Source organism: Callithrix jacchus, chromosome 4 (assembly GCF_049354715.1).
Source record: "Callithrix jacchus isolate 240 chromosome 4, calJac240_pri, whole genome shotgun sequence".
Classification (NCBI taxonomy): domain Eukaryota; kingdom Metazoa; phylum Chordata; class Mammalia; order Primates; family Cebidae; genus Callithrix; species Callithrix jacchus.
In genome coordinates, this window is record NC_133505.1 from 18,622,091 (window position 1) to 18,645,515 (window position 23,425).

The 23,425-nt window shown below is 43.6% G+C and overlaps 1 protein-coding gene across 4 annotated transcripts in view; it reads right to left on the bottom strand.

The window, feature by feature from the left end:
• HIVEP1 (HIVEP zinc finger 1) overlaps nucleotides 1-22,616 on the bottom strand; it is a 153,523-nt gene extending 130,907 nt beyond the window's left edge. Inside the window, exons 1-3 of one of the 4 annotated variants that reach the window (XM_078368358.1) lie at nucleotides 22,528-22,616; nucleotides 22,162-22,425; nucleotides 15,345-15,487 (exon numbers count right to left, since the gene is read on the bottom strand). In XM_078368358.1, the coding sequence (XP_078224484.1) occupies nucleotides 15,345-15,384 (40 nt within the window). In that variant the 5' untranslated portion in view covers nucleotides 15,385-15,487; nucleotides 22,162-22,425; nucleotides 22,528-22,616. Of the gene's footprint in view, nucleotides 1-15,344; nucleotides 15,488-18,446; nucleotides 18,696-18,952; nucleotides 19,077-22,161 lie in introns of those variants that run through there. The other 3 variants (XM_035294917.3, XM_035294918.3, XM_035294919.3) reach the window with 3 other exon arrangements.
• Nucleotides 22,617-23,425: the final 809 nt, after the last annotated feature.

The following is a 23,425-nucleotide window of genomic DNA, read 5'->3' on the forward strand; positions in this document are numbered from 1 at the left end:
GATTAACATTCTGTCAGTCACAGACCCGCTAAGTTGTAGAACAAGGATTCAATCCCAATTCCATAACTCTAAACTCCAACTCTTGCTTTTTTTCCCCACTAAACCCACACTTTCAGTTATAGAAGTTTAAATACAAAAGTTAGCAATGAACTAACATTTGCATCAGTAGTATGGACTTTAAATATCCAGAGTGTCTGCAACAATTATTTTAAAAACACAATCATCACACTATTTGTATCTTTTAAATAGCATCTAGATTTTCTGCCAGCTCGATGGGTCTCTACAAGCAGTCTTAAGTAAGAGGCCTGGTAAAATAGATTGTGTAACTTGATGCTCTCAGGGCCCAGGACACTGCCTGCTGCAGGAGGACACTTAGTACACATTTACAGGAAACGCAGCAAGGACAAAATGAGGAGTTGCAAATCCTCTCCACAAAACACAACCGTAAAGCCACACTAAACTGCGAAGAGCAACCACTGTCAGCGCTCTGGAAATCACCCAAAGCCATATACATATAGAGGGGCGTTTCTTCATGAAAAGTGCTGAACTTCAGGTAAGACCAGCACAGTGGCATTTTTTGCCCCGGACTGTTACTGCCTCCCTGTCCCAGCTCTGTCAGTGACAGAGTTTAACCAAGAGGGGAAGGCTGTGAAAACTGGCAACTTCACTGCATTTCCCAGCCAGGTTCACTAGATTTGGAGCACAGTCAGTGAAAGTGGCAATCCCATTAGCAAGAGAACTCAGAGAATCAATGGCTCTGTCAGCCTGAGGTGGATTGAGGTCCTACTCAAGGCAAGCAAGAGATCAGCAGACTAGCCAGGAAGAAACTTATTAGGGAGTTCTGGCAGGTGAGCCACGTACACTGTGCTGGGTAAACTCTCCACATGTATCCCAGGTTAACCAGAAACTCTGCACATGTGTCACCAACATTAGGGCAGGCTCCTAACACCTGCACACCCCTGGCCCACAGAGGTTGGGCATATACACACAAAGAAGACATAAGGGGATCCAGCTGAAAGTTAAAGCCAGGACAGATGGGAGAACTGCCTGTGCTTAGAAAGTGCTCCCCAGCCCACACACAGATCCATAGTCAAGGCTCAGACTAACTCAGAATTGAGCTCTAATCAACCTTTGGCTTGAACACAAAACTACACAGGGCAACCCCTAGAGCTAGGATTTAAAGTAAAACATAAGAAAAAAAACAACAACAAAAAAAGCAAATCTCAGCAGAGCCATCAGCAGCCACACAACATAAGAAAAATAGTCCAGAAAAGTTACTAAACAAAAGAAAATAAATAATAACTCCCAAGGGAACAAGGATCATAATCCAGAGTTGCTAAAATCTATTAGCCTAGATATTCAACAAAAAGTCGGAGACGTGAAGAGAAACAAGAACGTGGGACCCATACTCAGAGGAAAAAAGGAGTCCAGAGGAAGTATCACTAGTATCCCCAGATACTGGATTTAATAGGTTGAGAGTTCATAGTAGCTATTATACGAATATGTATGTTCAACAAACTGAAGGGAACCATATTTAATTAACTAAAATATGATTATAACAACAAACAGCAGCTCAATAAAGTGACAGAAATTATTTTAAAAAGAGAGAACCAAACAGAAATTCTAGAGTTGAAAAGTATAAGTGAAATGAAAAATTTACTAGAGGGACTCAACAGCAAATCTGAGCTGGTACAAGAAAGAATCCATGTATTTGAAGACAGCTGAATGAAAAGTATCCAATCTGAGGAACAGGGAGAAAAAAAATTAAAGAAATATTAACAGACCCTCCTGTGAAACATCAAACATACCAATCAATATATGCATGATTTGAGAAAAGAAAGGTGCAGAAAAAATCTATGAAGAAATAATGGCCAAAAACTACCCAAATTTGATGAAAACGAAAATACTAATCTACATATCCAAGAAGTTAATAAAACTCCAAATAAGATAAACACAAAAAAATCCACAATTAAGCATATCATATTCAAATTGGAGAAAGATGAGGAAAATAAATGGAAAGAAACATGAAAGAAACAATTCATCTTGCAAAGAAAACAACACGATAAACACCTGACTTATCAGAAGTAACAGAAGCCAGATGGCAGTGACTGTTCAGAATTCAGAAAGAAAAATGACAAAACCCTACCAACCACGAATTCTATATCTGGAAAACTATGCTCCAAAACTGAAGGAAAAATAAAGACATTCAATCATGAATATTAAAAAAGCAATGCTGTTGCTAGAAGACCTGACTTTCAAGAAATCCTATATGAAATCTTTCAGGCTGAATAAAAGTGATACAAGATGATAACCTGAATCCAGAGGAAGAAATGAAGAGTGCTAGAAACAATAAATATGTAGGCATATGTAAGACCTATTAGTATTTTTCTCCTTTCTTCTCTTAAATTATTTTTTTAAAAGATTGTATAAAACAGTGATTTAACACTGCATAGCCAGCTTTATAATACAAAGGGATCAAGCATATATTACAATAGCATAAAAGGAGAAAAAAAAGGAGATAATGGAGCAAAGTTTCTATATTTTACCAGTGTTCTGATAGTATTATTCTCAAGTAGGCAATGATATATTAAGATGCATATTATTATCTCTAGGGCAACCACTAAGAAAATTAGTCAAAAGTATAGTAAAAAAAAAAAGAGAGAGAGAGAAATCAAAATTATGCATTAAAAAATTTACACAAAAAGGCAAGGAAGTACTGAGAAACAAAAGTATGAAGCAAACAGAGAAGGCAAAATCATAGATATAAATCCAACAATAATAATAAATTACATCGATGTAATGGAATAAACACCCAACCAAAAGGCAGGATGTTGGAGTGGATGAAAGTTATTGCAGCAACATGCTGTCCACAAAAGACATACCCAAGGTTCAAAGAAACAAAAGGTCCAAAGTGAAGGAATAGGAAAACACATGCCATGCAAACAATAACCCTAAGAGAGCTGGAGTCTCTACAGTAAGTTCTAGTAAAACAGATGTTAATGACCAGCTGACCTGAGACTTAGAAAACACTCCACGCAACTGCAGACTTGTACAGTATATGCTTACAGCCACATTATTCACACTAGCCAAACACTGAAAACAATCCAAATGTCCACCAACCAGTGAATGCATCAATACAATTAGTGCATAGAAGAGAATATTATTCAGCAATAAAAGTTAAGAAAGATCCTGATATATGCTATAACACAGATGAATCTCAAACACATTAAAGTCAATTAAAAAGCTACATGTAAAAACTAGATACTGTATAATATCCAGAAAAGGCAAATGTAAAGAGCCAGAAAACAGACCAGCAATTGCCTGCAGCTGACAGTGGGAGCAAGGACTGGCTGCAAGTAAGCTCAAGGAATCTTGGGGTGACAGTCATGTTCTAACACTGAACTATGGTAAAGGTTTCCCAACTCTATACATTTACTGAACACATTGAACTGTACACTATAAATGGATGAATTTTATTGAATGTAAATTATATCTTAATAAAGCTGTAAAACAAATACACTATTCAGTAGCATGACTGAGGCAACAGCCTGGAGACTGAAAAAGGTAATCTTCCCATGAAAGAGCATATCCATCAAATACAACTTACTGCAAACGCTAGCTCTTCCAAGAAGATATTAACGTGAATGCTGAATATATAACTCATCACACATATGGCATGAATTCCATCAAAACACAGTAGATCAACCTAAACTGTCAACATACAGAAGGACAAATAACGCATTTAACCTCTTGGCTATGCAGTCATACATCTCCTTATATATGTTAACTGAATATTTCCTTATATGCTCACTCATCAAATGTTTGTATAGCTGTCTAGACTTTCACGTGTAAGCCATTATGGCCTTTATATCTTCAACTATAAATTTCCTGGGAGACAGAGACAGAGGTGGTGAACTCCACACATGTCCAAGACGTCAGAGCCGGGCCACAGAAGTCCAGACAGGCTTATGAGTGACAGCCCCCAAAGTGGCCCTTTGATTCCACCGTATTTTGTGACCACTATGGGCTCTTCCTGTTGCTAAGAAAGGAAACATGTTAACAGTTACTGATTCTCATACTATTTTGAGCCACATGCTTACACGGGCATGTACCAAAATAAAGAGGTTAACGATCCAATTCATCTGCGGAGAATTAACATTGCTTTCAAAAGTATTCCCCAAACAACTCAACAGTTATGAGGTCAACTGAGCCTATCCTTAAACTTAAGCAAAATAAATTAAAACAAAACCATAATACAAAAATATCATTTACCTACTCTCATCCCACTAGCCCCAAACCACCAGAAACAAAGAATTATGAGGATATTACAGGAAGTGTTTTAGGGACTTCTCAGAATTCAGACATACTGGATGTTTAAACGTGTTTCCCACAGCCTACGTATACATTGCAATGCTTCATGTGCTAGTAGCAATTATCAATCACTCCGATGACCTGGTCCATCTCAAGACCTGGCACTCCACTCACAAGGGAAGACTTTCCTCACAGTCTCATTTAGAAGGCGCTCCTCTCAAAGACAGCTCTATTTTGCTGAAGACCAGTCCTTCACAAGATGTCTGATGTACAGCACTGGAACTACTGCCTGCAGTAGTTTACTGCCAAGTTGAGTTAAATACAAAGATGACTAGATGGAGACAGTACAGTTTTGAAAAGGAGAGTTCTCTACCTGACGAAACAGTTGGCTCCCTAACAATCTTAAGCCTTTTGGATTGAGATCCATGATCTTGGTATCAGAAAATTAAGAACTAAATTTTTCTCACAAGACTAACTCGACTTCTAAGGCATTCCCTTCATTTTAAAACCACAAGTAAAGGGACTTGTTCCCAAACAAATGTGAATTCCTTTATGCTTGGCAGGCAGCGGACCCTCACATACTAACTAAAGCAGTACACCTAGGTTCCCCTGTAATAATTCATTCCTATAGCAATCCTCTACAGAAAGATAAAGCATTCTCATTTATTCCCAACTAGAAAAGGGTTTATATATAAATGTGTTGATTCTCCTCTATTTCCCAAACAGGAGCCTGCAAACTTTTCTGTAAAGCATTAAATAGTAAATGTTTTAGGCTTCATGACCCATAAGCAGCCACTCAACTCTGCCACTGTTGCATGAAAGAAGCCACAGTCAGTATGTAAATAAATGGGCATGGCTGTGTTTCAATAAAACCTTATTCACAAAAACAGGTGGATGATCAGATTTAGTCAGTGGTTTACTGACCCTTACCCTGGAATAACAGCCATTTAGAACTAAAAAGTAAATTGCAGATCAACATCACGCCACCAACCCCTGCCCACCTTGTTCTCTAAGGAGAAATAAAGATATGCGCTCAAAGCCATATTACTCTTTCGCTGGTTTGTTCACAGGCATGATCTTCTGAAATAGGAAAAACAATAAAAATGGCTGCCCCATTCTGTCACCCTGTTATCAGGTTTCCTAAATGTCAACAAATCATACTGACCTTGGGTGAAGGTTGTTTTTTAATTTTAACATGACAGTGTCTAACCACTGATTGATCTTCTTTAAACTCTTATGACCCACCTAGGAGTATAAAACACTTTGACCTGGTAATTTTGTAATTACCATAAATAGCAACCACACACATTAAGAAGTTTCCTTTCCTCTTTTCTTCCTTAGAGTTTTAAGTTCACTGGGAAATCCACTCCATCCAGGCAAACTAAACCAACAATCACTTCTGCATAAGTTCCCCCCATTCATTCTTCTACCAAAGTCTAAAAACAACTTATTTTCTCTGCCAGTATATCCTTCCTGTCTTTAAAAACCCATCTGAAAACTCCTCCTCACTCAGGTTTTAGTTGAGAAGAAGGCTGACTCCTCCACAAGGTATTTCCTCATTGCTTTACTCTACTCCAATTATTTTTTGTTCCACTTTCCCTTGGAGAATTCCATACTGCACATACTAACCTGAAATTATATTTGTTCCTTTATGTTCCTCTTAGATCTTTTATTTTCCTGTATTTGGAGACACAAATACTCTAAAAACTCTAAGAGGGCAGGTACCAGCTTTTTTGTCTAACCATGGTCTACTAGCATTTTCGCTGCTCCTGGAATACAAATAGAATTCCCTAACTCTGATTCCTTCAAAATGATACCTTTTTTTTTTTTTTTGAGACAGAGTTTCACTCTTGTTGCCCAGGCTGGAGTGCAAGGGCACAGTCTCAGCTCACTGCAACCTATGTCTCCCAGGCTCAAGCGATTCTCCTGCCTCAGCCTCTTGAGTAGCTGGGATTCCAGGTACCCACCACCAAGCTTGGCTAATTTTTGAATTTTTAGTAGGAATGGGGTTTTGCCACGTTGGTCAGGCTGGACTTGAACTCCTGACATCAGGTGATCCACCTGCCTCAGCTTCCCAAAGTGCTGGGATTATAGGCATGAGCCACTGACCTTGGCCAAAAATGGTTCTGTATTTGCCCTTTACCTGCAGTGTGGAAGAAGTGTGCCCCTACATCTGAAACAGGACACTTTTCCTACATTCAACTGTATCTACCACATGAAGACTTATAGCATGTTAATTATTTTGCTTAGAATTTTAATGTTTTCACATTAGCTTCCCCGAAATATTTTCTAAGCCTTCATGTCCAAAATTTCAACTGTTAGGCAGAAATTCCCACTTAAACACTGGCATTCTCCATTTTAAGTAAAACATTTCTATTTCCAACTATATAACAAAGCAAATCACGTAAGCAAACGTCTTGGATGAGATGACTATTCTTTCTCTCTTGAAGAGCTTGGAAATTCCCTAGTCTGTTTGTGATAGCAAATCTAACTTGGAGTAATATATACACATACAACTTGAAACAGATTCTGAACAATTAAGGCTTAAGGAAAAAAATCCTTCAAATTCGGACCTCCTAAATAACCTCAGCTCTATGTGCTATGCTTAGCAAGCTTTTTTTTCATTAACTGGGATGGAGAGCATTTCCAAACTCTTACTAATCAGGAAAGAACTTTCTACTATCAACATCAGCAAGTATAAGTATGATGGTTAGGAGCAAAAGCACTGCAGACTCCTAGCTGAGTGACCCTGGGCAAACAGCAATCTCTGTGCCTCATTCCCACATCTATAAAATGGGAATCATAATAGTACCTGTCTCGGGTAGCTGTAGGAATCCAATGAGCAGACATGAAAAGCTCTCTGAACAGAGCCTAGTAGAGACCTGTGGAAAGGTTTGCTCTTTTTATCCTCATAAAACCACCTCCCAGGTTGCAGTGAGCTGAGATCATGCCACTGCACTCCAGCCTGGCAACCAAGTAAGACTATCTCAAAAAAAAACACCTCCCTCTTGCCTCTTACCACTGGCCCTTCCCATCTGTAAAATGAGGAGGCTGAACTAAATGACCTCCGAGATCCATCCTTCCTGTTGTAAAATGCGTGTAATTCTCAGAGAGGCCACAAGAAGCCAGCAACGTAAGGGAGCGCCTTGGCTCACTACTGGCATGACTTAACCAACCACATTCCAAGTCCCTGTGTAACAGCCTAGTTAATTTTTCTCTTTAATTTATCTTAAAACTATCAAATACTACCCTAATTACACATTTAAACTATTTCCATCTGGATACTATAACTAGTAAGCAGTCGTATGCTCATCCTATCTTTTTCTTCACTGGCAAATCTGAAAGAGTTTGAAGATAAACATATATAAGCACACTTCAAAGTACGAAATACTAAGTCTGTTTGGTTAAATTCATACTCTACTCACATAGGCACACAGAAATACTGTGGACAGAAACAGGTAAGGACCATAAATATCAAGCTCATAAGTAGGTGTAACTCTTAAACAGTAGGGTTCCATTTCATGCTTAGGGACCGCTATCTAATTACAATAGTAGCCAACCATTTTGTTATCACTTTCTATTTTTTCAATACCTTGCATCATAGTACAGCCTTGGAATATTTTCTAGAACAAAATTCATCATAGAAAATTTCTAAGAACCTTCTGGCCACTTCTCATTACAATTTAAAAAAAAAAAAAAATCAAAATCAATGTAATTCTACACCAAACGTAAGCCTAAAAGCCTCACGGTCAAAAAGAGCTTCTTTCTCAAAGGATGAGTTGAGCACTGAGAAGAAGGTCTCTATTTGGTTATAAGTTTTTGTGCTATAGTGAACAATGGTTACAGTTTAACAGCATTAGCTGTAATGAGCAAAGTATTAATATGCAGAAAAGCACTGCAAAAATGTTTGTAGAGTTCAATATGTAAATGAGAAAGTAAAGCACTTGATTCATAAAATATTTTTCTGCATAATACAAGAATCAATTTTAGCCCAGATTTGCTTAAATTATTACCAGTTTAAATGTGAAGCTTAAAATGTTTTTCTATGATAGGAGATTTTATACAAATTATGTATTTTTCTATTCTCTGGTAAGATAAGATTGTACCTCATCAGAACATATTTTGTACAAAGATGTTCTAAAATAAAATCATTACTCTGGTTAATCATATTATTACATTTTGCATTTGCTTTTAAAAAGAAATAAGCATTTGGCTAACATTAATAAGCATTCAGAAAGCATCAAATAAGCTCTCAACATGAGCTGAAAATAATTATCTGCAAAAAAAAAAGAGGAGTCTTGCTATATTAACTCCATTTTCATATTTTTGTCCTACTCAAACTAAATAATGTCAGCGATTTACACGATAGCTCCTAAAAACTTTTTCACCCATATTAACAAAAATTATTCTTTTAATTATCACTTATTTCCTTTCTAGCTACAGTATAGAGAATTTCCTTTGTTTTTGTTTTTGAAATAAGCCATGGGGTTGTTTCCACTACAAGATTTCTGATTTCTCAAATCTTAAGGCTGTCAGCATGGAACTGCTGACCTAACATTCAAATGTGAAAAAACGATGCTTAAACAGCTGGAATTCCATCTGAAAATCATCAAAATTAAACCTACTCCACTTATAAGCTAAACAAGATAATCCCTACATAACAAGTAAACCTAAGATTTTATTCATGGTAGTAGACTTTGTAAAACAACCACTGGAGTAGGCCCACAATTGATAGCAAATAAAAACATTCATCTTAATCAGATTAAATCTGCAACCCCAGCTGGGCTTCTCTTCTGTCACACAGAAGTGGAGAAGGGGACAGAGAGATGGCTGCCATCTTGGAAGCTAAGGAGAGCACTTCACTTCAATCCCACAGGATCTGCAATACAGACATTTTTTTTAAAAAGAGTTCAACAATAAAATAGAAGCCCTCAGAACCTGTTTCTTGAGAACTAAATGAAGACAAATACTCTGCTTAACCTCATCTAATACTGTTAAAAAACGAGGTGAGGCTTGAATGAGTTTAACTGGAAAAATGGAAGGAGCAGCACATTGGGTAAGAATATTCCGTCCCAAATTATTTTCTGCGCTGACCTCTCTCCCCCGAGATCCCAAGCCTTGAGTAGTCAGAACAAGAATGTAACGTGTCAGTAATCAATGTTGAGCACATGTGCAGCCTACTATGCATTTACAGATTGTATGTAGATATTCCTATTTCCTGTGTTTATGAAGCATATGGAACCCAGGAGTTTGACATAAACCAGTTTTTTATAGAAAGTAGTAGCTCTCTGGATTGAGCATGTACACTGTGTCAGGCACTGTGGCAAATGCTTACATTTGCCATGTCATCTCATCTTCACACATTATCTCCATCTTACACACAAGGAAACAAACCACATAGCGAGTCAGCAACAGCATGAGGCCAAACCCTTTACCTTTATAACAATTACATGTACCAAAGGCATAAACTATAGAAAATCTGTGTATGAAGTAAAATTTCATATAAAAGTTAATGATAACCACCTATCTGTTCAGGCAATTAAAATTATCAAAAGTTTTTAATCAGAAGCTACAAAATATTGGAAGAAGCATTTCCTACTCAAGTTCAAAAATGCAAACAAATTTCCTGAGTGTAAATCATCTCAACCCCTCTAGTTTGCGAAAAAGTTAACACAACCAGGCCGGGCAAAGTGACTCATGCCTCTAATCCCAGCTCTTTGGGAGGCTGAGATTACAGATTACACCCTCAAGTGATCCAAGGATGGATCATTTGAGGTCAGAAGTTCAAGACCAGCCTGACCAACATGGTGAAACCTTGTCTCTACTAAAAATACAAAATAAGCCAGCCATGGTGTCACATGCCTGTAATTCCAGCTACCTGGAAGGCTGAGGCAGAATCACTTGCAGCTGGGAGGCAAAGGTTGCAGTGAGCCGAGATCAAGCCATTGCACTCCAGCCTAGGCAACAAAAGCGAAACTCCGTCTCAAAAAAAGAGTTAACATAACTAAATATTCTTTTGTTGTGCACAGATGACCAAAATGGTCTCTTCTGACATATTATAATCCCACTAAGATAACAGACCTGAAGAAGAATGATTATGATGTAATATCCTAAGTACAAGAAGGCACATGTGGACACAAACAAAGGAGACCCAGGGCACGTGTGTGGAGGGGAGGAGGGTATCTGACAAGAGAAGAGAACAGGAAATGGGGAAAAAAACTCAAAGAAGTGGTGAAATCTTTAGCAGAGACAGCTCCCATACAAAGTAAATAGCAGAAATGGAAATGGAAACGGAGAAGAGGTACCTTCCAGAAAGATGACCAAGCACAGAAACACTGGATTTGCATGCTGAGCTCCTGAAATGGCAAGTAACTGTGCACAAAATGCCATGGAACAAGAAGGTCAACTGTGGAAAGTGACCCCACGTGTCCATCAAGGCCATGATCTGATCACCTTCCTTGGCACTACTTCTCATGGTTTAAGAAATCTGGGCCAGGGACGGTGGCTCATGCCTGTAATCCCAGCACTTTTTGATGCAGGTGGATCACCTGGGGTTAGAAGTTCGAGACCAGTCTGGCCAACATGGCAAAATCCTGTCTCTACCAAAAATATGAAAAATTAGCCAGCTGTGGTGGTGCGCGCCTGTAGTCCCAGCTACTCAGGAGGCTGGGGCAGGAGAATCGCTGGAACCTGGGAGGCGGAGGTTACACTGAGCTAGGATCACACCATTGCACTCCTGCCTGGGCGACAGAATGAGACTGTCTTGGAAAAAAAAAAAAAGAAAGAAAGAAAGAAAAGAAAAAGAAATCTGGTTCTCAGACGGGAAAAGAGTTCTCATTTTTGGCAGGGTGTTCACAGCCAAATGAACTCAACCAATAAAAATGAAAAACAGCTACACCAAATTTTCAAAATATGTTTTGCAAAAGGTTAATACTTAGTATTTTCCACACTGGCTTCCAATCTTAAAGGAAATGAGGCTTTGAAACCTTAGGCCCAAATACAACTAAAATAGGTAACACTTCCTTTCCCTTTTTTTCAAAGCTTTGAAACATATCCGCAATAATGAGTGGCAGAACACAAACAGACCCCTTTATCACAACAGAACTGGCATGGAACCCCTGTAAGTCACTAACTCTTCCGCTCCACGTTCCCCAACAGTCCAAGCGAAGACCTGAGAAGGTGGTGGAGACAACCCCTCCAGAGGGCAACAATGAGTAAGGAATGATGGCTGGGGGACACAGTGAGTTAACACTGCCCCACTGCCCCGCTGTCAACTCACCAAGACCATGTGGAGGAGCCACCCCATGCAGTCAGCTGTGATCCTTCTCCACGGAACCTAGGACAACATGCTAAACCTTTCTTCTGAACACCTTTCTCTCATGCTCCTTCAAAATTCTTCAACCTCACAAGGATGTAGGTCGGTGTTAAACTGCACCCATCCTGTTTCCCACGGATGGGAAATAGGCATGGAGAACTAATTCTATCTGGTTTACTGGGCCAAGGGTGAAGAGACTGAATTCAACAAAAACGCAGTCACCCATCAAATCTGACACTGTCTCATTATGTCCCCAATTTGTCTCCTTCCCTTCACCTAACAATTCTTCTTAAACTTTTTCTAGTAAAGAAACTCTAAGAGCAAAGAGGTATACACTCCACCTCCTTATGAAAGCACTCTATGCAGGCCTAATTTTCAAATCCATGCAAACTTTCTATACTCTTCCACGATAGATCCTAGTATTGCACATTTTTATACTTGTCTAATACTTCAATATGTGTATATGTGTGTATGCAGAGACACATATATGTATTTTTCCCCATATATGTATTCATGTTCCTGAAAGATACATGTTACCCCGTGGCCTTGCACATCCATAGGGCTTTATCTATCCCAGCAGGAGAACCAAGAATAAATCAAAGAAAGATTATATTCTGAGATGTGAAACTGCCATGGAAGTATTAAAAAAATATAATTTGAGAAAGTATAAAGTATCTGTGTTTTAATACTGACTTAATTAGCAAGCACAAGACAAATATTTCACAAACTATTTCCCCAGGAAGCCTCAAAAGAGGCAATGGGGGCCGGGCGCAGTGGCTCATGCCTGTAATCCCAGCACTTTGGGAGGCCAAGATGGGGAGATCATAAGATTAAGAGATCAAGACCATCCTGGCCAACATGGTGAAATCCCATCTCTGCTAAAAATACAAAAATTAGCTGGGTATGGTGGTACGCCTGTAGCCCCAACTACTCCAGACACTGAGAAAGGAGAATTGTTTGAACCTGCGAGGCGGAGGTTGCAGTGAGCCAGGATCACACCACTGCACTCCAACCTGGTGACAGAGCGAGACTGTCTCAAAAAAAAGAGGCGATGGATTTCGTGAAAACTCCTGAGCTGACCACAGAAACAGCGAGGGCAAGCTGAGCTGTGACGCCTCTTCTGGTCTCCCAATTTCCTCTCCCCACATTTCTTATCTCATTGTATTAGAGATGCTGTCTAGTAAACCAAAGCAGTGGATCACAAGTAGGGCAAAACGAACCTGATATTCCAAACTGTCACAATGAGACAGAAGAGAGTTGCTCAAAAACTAATGTCAGTAGCTGACGGTTACCTGCTTACTTTCACCCCCACATCCTTCCCAGTGCTAGAGTCCTCACAGACACTGAGGAGAGCGGAAGTTTCCAGGTGTCACCACTTAGCACCATCTCCTCTGTGCCTTTTCCTTACTCTGGCAGCTTCACTGCCATCACCTGCCATGGAGTGAGCTACACTGGCTCAGAAGCCGCCTCTTCCCAGAAATCTTCCCCAGCCCGATCAGAAGTCCCACTGAGGGGGCTTTAGTATGCTTGCTGGTGCTAATCTGCTTCAATCTTTTCTTTTGTAGCTGAGAGTTCTTAACCACCTTAGTCAAGAAACTTTCTAGACGCTCACAGACAAGTCAGACCCAATTGATTTCAAGTTCTTTTTGAAAATTCTAAAAATATCTTAATTTCAGGAAAGAAGCAAGTGTTCTTATTAAAACTTTTAACTCTACATACGAAATGTAGGCTCAAACTTGAGGGCCTTTCCTGATCTGATTCCTCCTCATTCTCCCACTCCAATCGTCTGCCTCTCTGTCTCCCTCCTATCCCTCCTGAATAGAACTTCTTATGCTCCAGAAATGGAGAACAATTTAAAGTTGCTCAGAGTCCCCAGGTTACTTCACAAGCTCCTACCCCAGGATGAAATGCACACGCTCTGCCTTGTCAGCCTCACAGACAATTTCCCAGCATGAAGAACCAAATCCAGGTGTTAACGTCCCTTCCCTAAATCATCATTCTGCTTGACTCCAAACTGCCCCCACTACAATGCGGACAAAATATGGCTCTCTACTTCTGTGGAATCTCCATACTGTTCATTTCTCACCATGGTACATAATTATATGTTTACCTATCCCCTCCTCAACTCCATACTCCTTTCGGGATCTGTGTTTTATCATCATTTTATCCCTATCACCAGAGTGGTACGTGAAGGTAGTAAGAAACATGCTGAGCCAAACATTTACTTGATATAGGAAGGAAAAGAGCCTATGGTCTGAAAACCTGCACTTCTTAGGACAGTCATTTTATCTAGAATATTATGAATATATATTTTAAATATAAAAAATGTTACTATGTTTATTATGACCTAATAAATAATACCTTCAGATCAATACATGTGCTCATTCCTTCAACAAATATTTGGGCTGCCATTAGCTGCCAGGAATGTGCTGGGCTAGGGCTGCTGCTCATCTATAAGCTGCGCTTGTGCAAACTGGAACAGGGTGCCTTCCCTAGACAGATAAAGCAGGGCCCGTGTCTCCAAATGCCCACCTCAGCTGGCACCCTTGGGTATGGAGGCTTTTCCTACAGTAATGAGAATGAGTCTCTAGGGAGTTCAGATTCTAGGGAGGGAGACAAGCAAACACACATTCAATTTTCAACATTTCCTTTATGACTCTAAAAAACTCGAATTTCCACATACTACACTTAATGTTGTCATCTAAATATCGACCTCATTGAACACTGGTTACTACAATCATCAATTTGAACTTGGGCTGAGGCTTCCACCTGTGGCAACAGAGATTTCTAGACAGGAAACAAGCACAATTTCCAGATTCACACAGGTCATTAAATTGACTGCATTTTGAAATCACCTTACGGTGACTAGCCAGATTGGTTTCGCCAAGAAACATTTCAAATTAATCTACTTGATTTTTAAGTCACTTCTCCCCTACATATGCTTCAGAAACTTTTTTTCTGTAATGGTAAATATTAAACACGATACTTAGTTGGAATTATTTGCTTTAGTAGTTTTTAACACTACTACATTCTTATCTCCTGAAATAAAATATAAAAGATAATTACTATTCACCATTGATAAAACACATGAGATCAATACAAATCTTTTTAAACAAGAAGTTAGAATACACTGACTTTTCTACTGTTAAAAGTATTCGTGGTTGGTGGAAAACACACACTTTTCTTTGTGTGAAATGTGTATCATATATATATGCTTCTTCGTGGAAAAAAACTCAATTTGCCTGACTTCTGCAAACGGTCTGAGTGAATGCCTACAACTCTCCTCACTTCTTGTTAATCTAACTGATAGAGAAGTACAAAAATAAACCTCAAAAGTATGGAAACGGAGTTAAAAAAAAAAAAGCATAAAATTCATAATGATCCAGTTGACAAAGATTATTTAACCATCAATTTCAGATTCCTTGATCCAAATATGGTCCCTATTAAGAAACTGCGACTATCAGCCTTGAATACTTCATCTAATGCTTTGGAAGGATGGTGCCGTAATTTCATCAAATTCAACTAATTCATTCACAGATATTTATTAAGTATCTACTGAGACACCGGAATTATGCAGGACAGCTGGAAATGAATGAGAGAAAAAGAGCTCGCCACCAGGCAGAGTCAACATCTAACAAACTGCCATTCCTGTCACCAAAGAGATACTTTATTGAAAGATTTATGGCAAGCCTTATTTCTACTTAATGCAAAGCCTTACCTCTTAGATTTCTGGGATGAATTTGTTTAGTTCGAGGCATCTTCTTTGACTCAAGAGCTTCTTTTTCTTCTTAAAAACTGTAGATAAAGCAAGTCACCAACAGGTAGCTCCATAAACTCAACATACATCAATTAATCCATGTGCTGAAAAAGAAAAAAACAAAGAAGCACATTTTACTACCTTTAGAGGAAAAAGATACTCTAAAAGTTATTACCTAGCAGGGCACTAACCTAAACTCAAGAAAAAGTAACCAAGCTGGTCACCACTGCAAAAGATTACCCAGTAACTTTTAATTAAACACAGATCATTTGGTCAATATCTGGGATTTCTCATTAAGAAATGGAAAAAAAAAATCATATCTTTATCAGACAAGAATTAAAAAAAAACTCACTTTGTTTTAAAATGACAATACCAGGTACAAGTAAAGTATCCCATCAAGCTACAAAAGGATTGTTATGCACATATAGTAAAGCTGCCCATTCACAGGGGCAGGAACAATGTCCTGTTCATCTTGTTTTAGAGTTAACTCGGTTAATACATGGGGTTGCTATTGTGGCTGCTCCCAGTTATCCCAGACCTCCCTTCTACATTCATGGTAGGACCACACTTTCTGCCTCGCTGGTGTGAGGAGTTGTAGCTAATGACCTGTGAGCTGATGAGACTTCACTTCCAGGCTGGAGCATTTAGTAATCACAGCAAGCTCCTCCTGAGCTTGCTCTTCTCTCTCTGCCATGGGATCAGGACTGCTACAGACAGCGAATCATCTGACACCACCACAAAGTCGAGCTCCCGATAACCCCACAGGATCACACAGCATGCACAAGAAACACTTTTTTGTTTGCTTAAGATAGTGAGGTTTGAGAATTATTTGTTACTGCAGCATAACCTGGCCTGGCCTGACTTACACACTTTAAAACACAGTGATCTGAAATACAATAGGCCAAGACAAGAAAGGTCCAAAACTGAATCACGTATCTGCCCAAATCAGCCACTTCAGACTCTTCCACAAGATTCTCAAGGATCCTAAAGCTGAAATTTTAGTTTTAACTTATTGCCAGAAAGCTGATAAGCAAAGCCCATTATGTCACTGCTAAACATGAAACAATGTTTAGGCATTAAGCAAAGACACCAGAATAGAACAGTAGGCTTAAAGCTTTTGTTATATGTGGTACCATAGAAGACAAGAGAACACTTACTGAGAACCTATGTGCCTGTGTACTTTCTACACATTCCCTAATTTAATCTTAACAATAACTAAGAAGGTAGTTATCGCCTATTTATTTTACAAATTAAAGAACACAAATGGGAGGATAAGTAACTTGCCCAAGATCAGCAACTAAAGAATGCGGTACTATTTGACTCAGTCACAAACAGTGCTTATTTCTTTTGTGGAGCTAAAATCTACTTTCAGGATTGTTTCCAAAAGGCTGTATTGCACAGCAACTCATGACTACTTATCTTGGTGCCAAATTAGAGTAGATTCCAAGCCAGGCTTTACCCCTAAAGTGGGCTTTACCCACTGTGTGGCCTTGTTCAGGTTAATTTCTCTGAAAATCAGATTTCCCAACTGTAAAACTAGGAAATATTACCCACCTTATAAGGAGGACTAAATATTGTACACGCTTTGCCTGTCACAAAAAAACGCTTAAGTATTAAGCACTGGGAAGGAATGTGTCTAACATCCTAGCATAAGGTTTTAGAAATTTATGGTTTCATCATAATAAAGAAATAGAAGGTAAATAAGGCGACAATTAACTTCAGTATTTTATCCCTGAGATGGCTGTATGTCAGCTCAGCACAAAATGATTTGCAATTTTTAACTAAATGGGAAACAATACAAAAAATATGATGGTCTAACTACGTATTTCAGCTAGCACGGTGCTAAGCGACCTATAAAAGATACGGTTCCTCCACTCCCTGCACTAAAGAAACAACCACTATCTGATTCGGGAAGGTTCTGATTCAATAAAGAATTGAGACACATCAGAACCAAATAAATCGTATGATTGCTTAACTCAATTCCTTGTTAAACTTAAAGCTTTTAAATGGTAACGATATTTGGAAGTTTTTAAAGCGTGAACTCTGACTGTAATCCAATCATGTGATCCCATGAGATCCAGAGCATAAATGTAAAATAGGCACATTCCCAATCCGTAAAGGCTTTCTGCTACCCCGTTCCCTGCCTACCCACTGTCCCTAGCTGTCCATCCCATGTTTAAATCCTTGCGGGGGGAAGTGGGGATTTCCAAAGACAGCAGCATTGTAGCGACTAGGACGAGTGATAAACCGTTCCTTTACGGGAAAGAAATAAATACTACATGGAGCAAAAACATGACACGATCAAAAAGCGTAAAGACAGTTGCAAGGCGAAAAAACATGAATGAATGTGGAGGGCGGAGCCTGGGAAAACCCCTCTGCAACGCTGCACTGAACAAAGCGCTCCGCATGCCAGGAGGAGGGGGAATGGAAGTGCTAGCTCAGGAAGGAGCCTGGAGTGGATGCAGAGAGCGGAGGAGGAGGAGGACGAGATGAGGCGAGCGCGGCAGCCCTGAGACTCCTCCTCGCCGCCAGCTCCGCCGCCGCCCCCTCCCCTCTCCAGCCAGCAACTCATTCCCGAGCCCGACCCCGAGGCAAGCCCGAGCGGACCCGCGCCCCAATCCACCGCCCCCTTCCCAACTGCTGCAGGCGCGCACTCCCAACCCGGAAAGAAACTACCCAGGTGGCCGGGAGTAAACAGGCACTTAGAGCAAAGAACGAAAGGGAAAGAAAGCCACAAAGCCTGAAGGTTGGGATGCCGAGGCCTGGTCTCCCTCACCCCCCACCCTCTTGCAAAATGCGTCTGCGGCTGGAAGACCGCTGGGGAGGCTGGGTCCCCCCGTACCTGCTCGGCTCGCGCGCGGCGAGGACGCCCAGAAGTGCCAAGTGTCTCCCGCACGCAGCCATCCCCTCTGCAAGGTCGGCTGCTGCACACACACACACACAGACACACGCACGCCCGCACGCCCCCCGCCCGCCGAGGGGATGTGCTCCTGCCCCCCCCCCCCGCTCCGCCCCGCCGCCCTCCCCAGCTGCAGCGCCCCCGCCGCGGAGCCCGCGCCGAACCTGCTGCCAGGACACCCGGCGGAGCCGCTGCCGCTGCAGCCGGCCCTGGAGCTGCGCTGCTGATGGCGGCGGCAGGGGCTCGGAATCTCTGCGACCCCCGCGCGTCGGCGGCGCCCGGGATCCCTCCTTCACTTGACAACCCCATACACAAACATAACCTCCTGTGGCGGCCGCCGCTCCCCGGTACCCCGCTCCGTCCGCCGCCCCGCCGCCGCCCAGCAGCCGCCACGCTGAAGGCCGGCGACTGGCGCTCACACCACCCAGCGCTGAAATATTAAACAGGGGAGCGGGCCGGGGGGCGGGGGGGGGAGCGCGGGGCGCGCGGGCGGGGGCCGCAGGCGCCGGGCGGAGGAGGCGGCGGAGCTCTCCGGCGCCCCGGGCCACGGCATGATCGCGGCCGCGGGGCAGCCGGGCGGCCGGGCCGGGGGGCGCGCGCCGCGGCGGGGCGGGCGGGCGGACCCTGGGACCGCGGGGCCCGGGGCGGGTAGGACCGGCGCGGGCTTTACCTCTCCCCCAGGGCAGAGTAGGGCACGTTTAGCGTCTTTGGGGCCGGCGGTAGGAACGCGGGCCGGGCGGCGCGGGGGAGGCAGGGCGAAGGTCGTAGGCTTTCCCGCGGGTGGGCGGGGCGGCAGGGGATCCCCGGGGGCGGGAGGCGGGGAGGCCGCGGGGGGCGGGGTAGCGGCGACGCGCGGGCGGAGGAGGGGGCGTCCCCGCGGGGAACGGGGTTGACACCGGGGTGAGGGGTGGGGGACGCCCGGGCGCCAGGGCCCGGCTGGGCCGGCGCGGCCGCCAGCTCTGTCGGGGGCAGGGCCAGGTTGGGCGCCCGGCCCGGCGCGAACGCGGAGCCAAAGCCCCGGGTCTCCCCGGCGGGGCGGGCCCTAGGCCGCGCCGGCCCCGCCACCCACCCGCCGCTCCGCCCCGCCCCGCCCGGCCAAGCCGCCGCAGGGACAGGAGGGTGCAAGGGAGGAGGCGGCGGCGCGGCCCAGGGGGGGAGGGGCGGGGTTAGGGACGCGTGGGGCGGGAGCCCAGGGTCGCGCAGCCAGGGGAACTCGCACCCGGCGGGGGCGGAGAGGCGGCCCCAGCCGGTCACGCGGCCCAGGGAAGGCCTGGCCGGGTCGCGCAGTTGGAGGCGGTTGATCCGGGAACAGGGGCGGGGCGGGCGGGGCCGTAGTTTCTCTTTACCGTCTCTTTACTTTCTACAGCAGGATGTGGGCCGGCCGCTGACGTCATGGGGTCTCCCGGTCCCGCCCCTCGGCCGGGCAGAATGGGGGAGGGGCACGGGAGGCACAGGGGCGGGCGGGGGGGGGACCCCAAGGGGGTTTCCTCAGCAACGCGTAGAAGGAAGGGGAAAGTCATTGTGAAACTTGACACTCATTAACTTTGAAAAACAACTTTTAAAAAAACCAGAGGGGGGAGGGGTGTTGGTTTGGAGAGTGGAAGGGGACAGAATATTAACCCTGAACTGAAACCACTTTTTGGTGGCGGATGTTCTATTAAAAGAGCGAGGAAAGCCAAGGTTATTCCAGAGGCCGCTCCAAAGCCTCGCTGGTGCTTTCCAGTGCCGAAGCTGCGAGCGCAATTAACCCCTGCCTGCCAGCCCTACAGCTTAGGGCCGCCCCGGGAGGGGACTTCGGGGACTGAACATGGGGATGCGGGGCTGGGCGTCGGACCGGGCTCCAGGGACGCTGGGGAGGGAGTGAAAGGGGAAGAGGGAGTAATTAGCATGAACCAGAGTGTGACCCCGGCTGCTAGAAAGCAGTAGAGGAAGCAAGGAGTGGAAATCCACGGCAAAGCAGTGAAGAGGGTATGGACCAGGGCAACGTAGGTTTCAAGGTTAGACTTAAAGAACGTACGCAGTTTGGGGCACAGAAATTCCACCCGTGCACCTCAAGAAGCAGGCAGGAGTGGCTGGTTTAATGGGCCACCTCGAACTTGGGAGGAATAAGGTGAAACCAAAAATTTGATGCAAAAGAAAAAAAATCCCTGATGAAACTAAACTGTTTTCCCCTTTTAAGGAATAAAAATGCCAAACGACCATACACCCACTAAGACAGCTGGCCATCTGTGCAAACTTGAATTGTTTTGTTCCCTTGGGCTTCCATAACGACGTCTAGGTTTTTCCTGCTAGAGCTGACCCCTAAAATTCCCCTGAGGAAATCCTACCTCTAGCTCATTTGAGCTAAGAAAAGCTCAGAGCACCAGAATGGGAATGATTAAAAATGGAATACTCGGTAATGGCAAGTTTGTAGCCAAAAATAATATCTAAAGGGGGAAATATGCCTACTATAATTTGGTTATAAAAGCAAAGATCATCCAACTGTGTACATGTAAAAGAATGTCTAGCGTACTAATGCTAACCCTACAATGAAATAGTGCAATTTCTATTTTCAATGTGATATAACCATCTCTCTTTTTTGAAATGAAATGATATCACCAAAAAAAGTATATAATGTAACTTCCCAACTAGGTTATTTGAATCAAAAAATAAACATGCGTTTAACTGTGAACGTATAGCTATGGATCTGTCAGGAGAAAGGTAATTTGATAATGAGTGGAGTTTGTATCACTTCCGAAGTGAAAAATGCTAACTGAATGAATTACATTTAACCCAATTGTTATTGGGCATACCATACTGTCAACACAGTGTTTATGTAGGATTCAGCATTACTACGAATTTTCTCACAAGACATACATGCAATTTTGAATCATAATAGGTAAATTTTTGACATTTCAACTATTTCCTTGAGCAGCAAACCGATATTAAACTTTTATTTGAAATATATACAATACAGAATAGTTTCCTGGTAAGTCTTTGAATTTTCTAAATGCAGTTTCTTTTCCTAACTCTGTCTACAATTCTTCCTAGATATCCGGATGCAAGGAAATCTGGCTAGGCTATAAAGTATCTTCTTTAGGCTTAATTTTTTTTGTGGCAAATCCATTATATTTTCTCAAAATGTATCAGATAAAGAGCGTGGGAAAAAATGAAGCAGAGGGTGAATATGAATGGCAAACTGCATTTTCAACTGTCAAAAATCTTGGGACAATGCGGGAGCGAGTGATCATTCTCTGACCCCCAAAAAAGAGGGGGCTCCTAGGGGACCATTTCTCTAGGAATCCATCTCTACCGTCCGCGTGAACGCTTCTGGAGCCCCTCCTGGGGGAGAGTGCGGTTCAAGGGAGGACAGTGTCACTGAAAAGATCTACACACGTTTTTCTTACCAAACAGTTTGGAGAGGGCACAAGTCCACCCCGGAGCCGCGTCCACTGGGCCCCGCGCCACCCTGCCCGCCCCCGCCGCCGCGTACCCGGCTCCAGTTCCCACGCGGCCGCCCGCCCCAGCCCGGATCCGGCTCCCCCCTGGCGCGGCCCCGGGGCCCCGGCCCTCCGCCCAGAGCGCGGCCCAGCAGCGCCGCAGCCACCGCCACCGCCACGCGGAGATCCCGGAGGTTCCTCCCCGCCGGCCGCCGGGTCACGCCGCCCGTCCCTCCCCTCGGTCCTCCGCCCTCCGCCCTCCACCCTCCACCCTCCACCCTCCACCCTCGGCGCGCTCCGGGCTTTCCCGTCCACCGGCCGAATCCCCTCCTCCTCGGGCGACAAAACCTTCTGGGCGACCCGGCGACAAAACCTTCTCCGCACACCCTGCCAACTCTGCCCCACGCCCAGGCTCTTCCCAAGTCAGGCGCCAGACAAAAGAACCCGGAGAAAAACTTACCCGAACTGCACCGCAAAAGTCTGATGCAAAGCTTCCTGGGTTTAACTTTTAATTTTAAAAACAACAAAAGCAGAAACCAAAAGCCTCCTAGGTTGGAAGTGGGCGTGAGAGGAAATGCTAGAGGGAGGCGCTTCATTCCCCGGGCTGCCGGTGCCCCCCTTTCTGGCCCCTGCCGGGGGCTTTGATGTTATCTAGTGCACCGCCTCCATCGCTTTCTACCTTGGGCTCGGCGCCGAGAAGATACACTGATCTTCCGCACTCCACCTGCAGGTTCCGAGAAAGGCGAGAAGGTAACCGCGGCTAAGGACCCACACTCCTTAGCCCCGCAGCGAGAGAGGAGCATTTGCACGGGCTTCCTGTTGCTACCTGGGCTGAAATGAACAATCCACCCCTCCAGTGATCCTGGAGACTTGCGCCATGTGGTCTTTCCTGCTAGACGCACAGAGGGAGGCCTCGTACTTTAGATTCGTTTTCCTCCACCCGAGCACAAACTTGTAAGATGGTGGTGGAGTATGTTTCCTGCGGTTTTGTTCGGGTTTTAGATCTCAGTTTGGAAGATAAATATTATTTTCCTTCTGAGACAGTCCTGCAACCTTGAAAAGACAAGAATAAATCTCTAAAGGCAACACATTCTATAACATGCTTTACATTCATCATAAATTCCCTTACGGGTCAGAGTATCCGCACACCCTCCCCATTACATTATGGAAAGCGTGTAACTTGATTTTCTCTTGCTTGGACACTAGCAGATACTGAATATAGTTTGTCATTAGGTTAGCAGTCTCGGGACCATCACTAACAAAGTACTACAAAGGATTTTTTTTTTAACAGATTGGTAGTAAAGGATGGCGCTGTCTAGCAATCAGCCTTACCTGTGACTACACTTTACACCAACAGAATCCTGCGTTCAGGCCTTGCCCTCTGGGAGATTACAAATTAATGGAGACAGGATAAACACAAGGAAAAATACCTAGAGGGAAAAAAGATATAAGAGGCTTATAAACAGAGCCAATTAAAGTTATACAGTTATTTACATGATCGCAGAGAAGCTTCTGCTTGAGTAGAGGACAGGGTGAGCAGAGTTCCATCCTGAGCGTGAGTTCTCAGTGGGATATTGAAGGAGAGAAAGTTCACAATTTGGCAGTGGTGTATGAACAGCATTACAGAGGAGGGAAATCTCTTGAAGGTGAGAGCAAGTGAACTGTGTGTGATGGTTTTTCCACCTAGAGCAGAAAGTCTCAGCAAATGAGATACAAGTAACACC